The 7122-nt window shown below is 36.6% G+C and overlaps 1 protein-coding gene across 1 annotated transcript; it reads left to right on the top strand.

Moving 5' to 3' along the window:
- Positions 1 to 3258: 3258 nt before the first annotated feature.
- LOC113732302 (cinnamoyl-CoA reductase 1-like) lies at positions 3259 to 6846 on the top strand. Its single transcript, XM_027258001.2, has 6 exons — positions 3259 to 3675; positions 3958 to 4127; positions 4609 to 4794; positions 4958 to 5120; positions 5958 to 6147; positions 6326 to 6846. The coding sequence occupies exons 1-6, from the start codon at positions 3546 to 3548 to the stop codon at positions 6462 to 6464; spliced, it is 978 nt and encodes a 325-aa protein (XP_027113802.2). The 5' UTR covers positions 3259 to 3545; the 3' UTR covers positions 6465 to 6846.
- The last annotated feature ends 276 nt before the right edge of the window (positions 6847 to 7122 follow it).

Below are 7122 nucleotides of genomic sequence, written 5' to 3'. Positions count from 1 at the left end.
ACTTAACTTCTTCCTTAGAAGGGATCTCGTCTAGCATGTCATTATCCTGGTCCGTCAGCAATTTCGGTATAACGTCAAGAGCATTAAAGGATGCACTAGGGGACTCTGCCGTAAATAACCGTTTAAAAAAGGATTCGGCTTCACTCTCAATGGCATCCGCAGACTCCAGCCAATCCCCAGTGGATGATTTAATCCGATGGATTACCGACCGTTGGTGGCGCTCTGCCACCACTGCATGGAAATATCTCGAATTTCGATCTCCATCCTTCAACCATTTGACCCTTGATTTTTGTTGCCAAAACATATGCTCCACCCCTTGCGACCGCCGAAGATGAGCCCGAGCCTTCTGTAATGCTACAAGCTTGTCTTCCGATGGATCAGTGTCATAGCTCAACTCAGCGTTGAGGGCCATGTCCTCTGCCACCCGTACCGAGCCAAAGATATCTCCGAAAACCTCCCGAGACCAGGCACGTAACGCCATCTTGACACTTCGAAGCTTAGCAGCAAGGACCATTAACGGAGGCCCCGAGAAAGCCACGTTCCAGTTGCATCGGACCACATCCAAAAACCCAGGCTTAGATGCCCAAAAATTTAAGAAACGGAATGGCCTCGGCTTGTTGTCTAGTTTTGTCGGTTTAAGAAACCCAGGCTTTGATGAGGTGTAGGATAGTTATTATACAATAGGATGGTTACTGAGTTGTCGAATGATTATAAGAAAATCCTAACGGTTACAGCGTAAGTTAAGTTCTAATACAATTGTGAGTTATAAAAAGGGTTAATAACATTTTGCGTCCCCTAAACTTAGTGGATAATCACACTTTGCTCCCATTAACATTAAATATGTATATTTTACCCCTCATGAAAACTAGTCTAAGTTAAAAATAATGAAAAAAGTGAGTACAATAATATTATTGCCCTTTTATTCAAGAAATCATCTATAACTTAATATTATTTCCTTTCATTTTTAAAAAAGACACATCTTCTCTATCATATCTAACTATACAATGAAATTGATTCATGAACTACTTAGGAAATGTTGTTGCTTTGGTCATCTATCTTTGAAGTCTCAGCCAATATGGTCTGTCATATCAACAAATTTAGTGCTCTATCTCCATCAAAAGAGACTAATGCAGCAAAATTGTGGGAAGCTAACGGAGAAATCACTTGAATTACGCAAAGAATAAAAATTAATTAATTTGGTATCTTATCTCCAAACAATATAGTCCCTTTGTATTATGGCGAACCAATTTTTCTTAAATTTTAAGAATTTGGTCAAGGCTAATTTAGAGTTGTTAACGGAGTTAAGAGACCTTAGAGGGTACTTCGTACCATCTTGCAGAAAACACCAAGCATTCAAACAAAAGCCTAAAACTATAAACTCACCCAAAACTCTTCAATATAATGAGATAAAAGTTTTTTATACTATGTCAAACATAAATTTATGCATTTTTTCTGTCACCTTTAGGTACTCTTTTTCATGATATTTCAACTCGGAAATGGCACAAATTCCATAATTATGTTTAAAGTTTTGTGTTTGATTTATTTTAAAGTTACAAAAATTTATTTTCTTCACGATAAAGAGTTTTGGGTTTAGTTTTATGACTTATTTGAGATTTTTTGAAACTTTAATATACTGTTGAGATGGATGTGACACGAAAGGCATTAAAGGGTCTCTTCACTTCATTAGCGACTCAAATTTCTATCAAAAGGACCTCCCTAACCATATTTTTAAATTTAAGAGGCAAAATTGGCTTGTCATGATACTAAGGAACCAAAACGATCAAAACCTTAAAAACAAGGGATCAAATTGGTTATAATTTGTATTGTTTTAACCATGCACATGCAATCACATGACATTTCTTTGTCAGTTTCCTTTTATTTTCAGTCAACAATTCTACAATCACATTAGTCAAGAATCATAAATATAGGAATTAAATTGATAAGGAATTAAATTTTCCCTTACTACTCATACCAAACGTAACACAAATTTTCTTATTTTGCAACTTGACGAGTTCAATTTAAGTTTGGCTTTCATACGCATGGCGTGTGCAGTGAGCTAAGGTTTAGAAGAAGCAATCATCACTAATGACAAAATGGCATGACTAAAGGAAAACCCACAGTCTGGTAGACCAGTTTTCTGAGTAATAGAGTTGTACTTAGAAACGTTATCTAAGAACTAGTTCTTCCTTTTAATCTGCAATTAGGCACGAGGGGGAAAAAAGTTCATTGGTCTCTAATCCAAACACATCCTTTAGTTTTTTCCTACAAAAACAAGAAATAAAAAAAAATTTTTAAAAATGACAAACATGTCCCAAAACTCAACGATTTAGCTACCTATTCCTGACCTGGTCCAGTGCAGAAATATATTGTTATCGAGCATATGAAAAATAGGGCTGTGAATGTGTCTAATCAAACCAAGTATCTTGTTTATTTATTTTAAAGAATTTTGAGATAGTATTCAGGATTGGCTCATTTATTTACTAAGGCAAGTTCAAAAGAATTTTTATTGAGTCGAATTCGAGTAATTTTTATCTATAAAATCCAATTTTATGATTATCGAGCTAAGCTCGAGCTGCAGTTAAAATTTTTTTAAACAAAAAATTTTGTTGTAACTTGATTAAATTAGTTTGCAAATCAAATTCGAACAAACTTTTACTGAGCGGAATTTGCTTTGAATATTGAGTAGTTTAGTTTATATTTCAGGATGGAGGGATTTAGGGTTTGGTTCACAGTATAGAATTTCAATCAGAAGCAAAACCCCATTATGGACATGAGTATTTGTTACTTGTCCAGTTTAGCAACGGGATGAGTTTTTTATTCTCTAATGAGTTAATCAATTTAAAATCTGAGTCATAAATTGGGAAAATATGAGATAAAATCTAACACTTTAATATCCATTAATAAATTTGTTAAACATCTGACAATGGTACAATCATAGTATACTGTTGTATTCAAATGCACAGAATATCTAATTTTATTGATATATGCATCAAATTTTATTATAACTTAATAATATTATGCTCTTTTACTCCTTTTTTTTTTATAAAAATAAATTTTATTAACAGATTGCTAGAAATCTCTCAGTAATACACTCAAATTTCATTTGACATACATTTACCATTATTACCGTTCCCCCCCCCCCCCCCACCACCCCACAGCCCACTGAAACCTTGAAACCCTACGTCATCTATGAGCCATGCAAATCGCAACAGCACCTTTGGTCTGCTGCTATATACAAGCCCCCAAGCCTGCTAGCTGCTGATCACTACTAGTTTTGACAGAGACTGCTGGAATCAGTTAGCTCCTACATACAGGACTTATCCATTCAAAATTCCACCACCACCACCTCCTCCTCCTCCTCCTCCTCCTCCTCCTCCAATCGCCCTCTCCTTAAGGATCGACGAAATCTCTGCCTTGTCCGACCAAAAAAGAATTAATATTCACAAAAAGAAAAGAATAGAACTTCACCCACCTTCTTGATCAGTCTATAGTGAATTTGGTGCTAAAATACTAATCCCACTACTGCTACTAGTAAGCAATCAGACATGGCAGCGTGGGAGGCTGAGAAGGACAGGACAGTGTGTGTTACAGGAGCAGGGGGATACCTGGCATCTTGGTTAGTCAAGCTACTCCTTTCCCGCCACTATACTGTTCATGCCACCCTCAGAAACCCCGGTACGTATTTCATCCTCATACCCCTTCCTTCCTGATTTACTGCTCTTTTTTTTTTTTTTTGGGTTTTGGGTCTTGTATAATTTGTTTCATTCCCTTTAATACGACAATTGATTTTTTACCTGCTGTCAATTGGCTGTTTCCTATTTGATGTAGTGGGAATTGCTGTAAATGTTTTGTGAAGGGTGAGAAATATGTTTAATTGAAGAAATATATAAAAGCACCTGCTGTGAATTGTGTGCTTCGTTACTTGATGATGTGGGCACTGCTGCGTATGTTTTGTAGACGATGAGAAATATGTTCATCTGAAGAAACTTGACAAAGCAGCTGAGAATTTGAAACTCTTTAAGGCTGATTTGCTGGATTACAACTCCATTTCTGCAGCCATCAGGGGTTGTGATGGCGTATTTCATGTAGCTAGTCCTGTTCCTTCAGGCTCTGTTCCCAATCCTGAGGCAAGACCATTTTCAATCGTTTCAATTGCTATGATATTTTATCCTTTTGGTTTCCCCAGAATAACATCTTTAACATATCTTTTGTTTATGAGAGACAGCTTTTGTCATAACAGATGATATTTTATTGCGTTTTGCCAAACATGAGCTAAAGTTGGGTATCGTTTAAAATAGGATCTTGTTAAGCTTTTGTACGAACTTATGTAGTCACTGGGGCTCTTTGCCTTTCTATCTATTTGTGGAAGGATTTTTCAAATGTTGAAATGAGTGAATAAATGCATATAATAATAACCTATGCTGGTAACCAAGTTCATCGCTGGCATAAGCAGTCATGAGTTCTTAACTATGTACTCATTCACTCTAAAGATGTCAGGTTAACTGACACTACTCAGTCGTCTATCTGGATATATTTTACGCAAAAACAAGCAGTTCAGCATGAAGAGTTGAGTGCTAGTTCCTCTGCCAACATGATGATTTCTTGCAGGTTGAACTTGTTGAGCCAGCTGTAAAGGGTACCCTTAATGTACTGAAGGCTTGTTCTGAAGCAAATGTCAAGCGCGTTGTAGCGGTTTCCTCTCTTGCTGCTGTTGTAATGAGTCCTAATCTGCCTGAAGGTGAAATTATAGATGAGAAGTGTTGGTCAGACGGAGAATACTGCAAGGCAACAAATGTATGCATCAACATAATTACACTTTTTACTGTTGCACCTTGGTTTTGTAATTGTGCAGAAAAATCACTGTCTTATTCATACTGCTTCTAAGATTGCTGAGAAATCAGATTTTAGCAATTACTATCAGTTTTTGGTTGACCATCCTGTACTAATATTGCTCCAGATCTGGTATTGTTACTCCAAGACGGTTGCTGAAAGAGAGGCTTTACAATATGCAAAAGAAACTGGCCTTGATGTTTTAACTGTATGCCCATCCTATGTTTTTGGCCCCATGCTTCAGCATGACGCAAATGCTAGCAGCCTAATTCTTATAAAGCTCTTGAAAGGTGATTTACTAATGCCCGTAATCAATTAGAGAACTATTCCGTTATGTTATATATTTTCTTTCTTTCTTTCACCTTCTGCATGGAAGTGGTCGTAACTCGTAAGTGATACAGTTTTTTCCTTGATATTGGTTTGTGCCTAAGTGAGCATGGATGTCACTGTAGAACTCTGATGAACTCTAAAGCTTAGCATTTTTTCTTTTGGTCCGTCAAAGGTCAAGCAATTGAATTTCTTCATGCGGTTGATCAACTAATTTTCCAAGTAACCCATCATTTTTATGCTTCTGGCTTCCAGTGTTATTTTCATGGTACACAATGAATTGATGTCAATAAAATTTCACAAAATTCGTCAACATGGTTGCGGTTGAACTTCTAGGAATGAAACCATATTCATTGATCAGATAACTGCTTTGCCGTCTTTTTGGCATTTTTTTTAATCTTCAAGCCAGCTGAAAGGTTTTCAGATTCTAAACCTGTAAGCTATCTGCCATTCTAATAGTTTTATGATTTTGGCAATGATCTGAAAACTTGCAAAGTGATCTAAAAAAAAAAAAACTTAAGAACCTAATGGAAGGTGAGACAGACAATAGGCATAACATCTGAAGAGGTTGCATCTTTCAACTGTTTGCTTGATTGCTTTGGGACGTAGTTGAAGATATAAAAGGTTAACATTGTGACCTGTAGGTCCTTTGCAGTTCAAAAGTCGCATGAATTTATTGCGGTACGATTTGTCAAAGGGATTGTATGTTTCATATATGCAGTAAAGAACTCAGAGATTAGCTTAGATAACATCATTTTTTGAGATTAAACTGCTCTTCTTTTTACTCCTTGGCTGCACAGAAGGATGTGAGGAAACAGAAAACAAATTCTACAACACAGTAGATGTGCGTGATGTGGCCGAGGCACTGCTTTTGGTTTACGGGAGACCTGAAGCTGAAGGCCGGTACATATGTTCACCTCACCTCACCACGACAAAACATATGGTGGAAACTCTGAGGAAAAACTATGCCAACTACAAGTACCCTAAGAGGTGGATTACCATCTTTGAAATTAATTGTCTCATTTTTCAGACACCCCGTTTGTCCTGATTTTCTTGTTTGTTCATGTCCGTCATGATTTCCATTTCCAAAAGTGTGGCATCTACGAGTCTCTACAAGAACCATTTATGTTGTCTGCATATTTTCTTGAAATAGCTCATTTCTTCGCAGACTTATAGAGGTGAAGGATCAAAGCCGATGGAATATTAGCTCAGAAAAATTGGAGAGGCTAGGCTGGACATATAGACCTGTGGAAGAAACCCTTGTTGACTCTGTCGAAAGCTACAAGCAGGCTGGGATCTTAGATTGATAGGGTGCTTCTGTTGTGCGTTAATGCACCTGTGTTTTATAAAAAGGCAAAAAAAGTACTGAGAGAATAAGGCCGTTTTGATGCAAGTTACCTACAAATACGGTTAAAAGAAAATATAGAAAAATAAAAAGAAAAAATATCTAAATTTTCTGATTCATCTCCTCCCTTACTCTCAACATCCTTCTCCCTCCTCCCCCTCCTCTCCATAGTTCCTCTCTTTCGCCATACATACAAGTCAGATAATGTCAATTCGGTGCTGCACAAATACAGTATAATGCCAATTCAGTGCTTGAGTATTTATTTGTTGATTGGATTTTTTTGTGTAATTTTTGTAAAATTTGATGCTAAATCTTGAGGAGAAATTTGAAAATTGGATTTTGCATGTTCTGGTTGCTATTTTATGATTATTAAGATTTGTTTTGGGTAGGGGTGAGTATGGGTTGAGTAGTACATGTTCTATGCATTATTTGGCTGACTAGACCTGCACCTTGCAGGTCAGTTGTTTTTTGACCCTTACCCATTCCGCATACGAACGGATATTTGTTAAGGTAGGGTCGGCTTAACAGGTACCTGCGTCGCCTTGGTTATCATTTAGTTTTAAAAAAAGATAATTTATAGTAATTTAATTTTGTATTTTGAATATTTATCTAAGACTTAA

This window comes from Coffea arabica, chromosome 2e (genome assembly GCF_036785885.1).
Source record: "Coffea arabica cultivar ET-39 chromosome 2e, Coffea Arabica ET-39 HiFi, whole genome shotgun sequence".
NCBI classification, from domain to species: Eukaryota; Viridiplantae; Streptophyta; class Magnoliopsida; order Gentianales; family Rubiaceae; genus Coffea; species Coffea arabica.
Note: the sequence above shows the minus strand (reverse complement) of the source record. Positions and strands in the feature narration are given on the sequence as shown.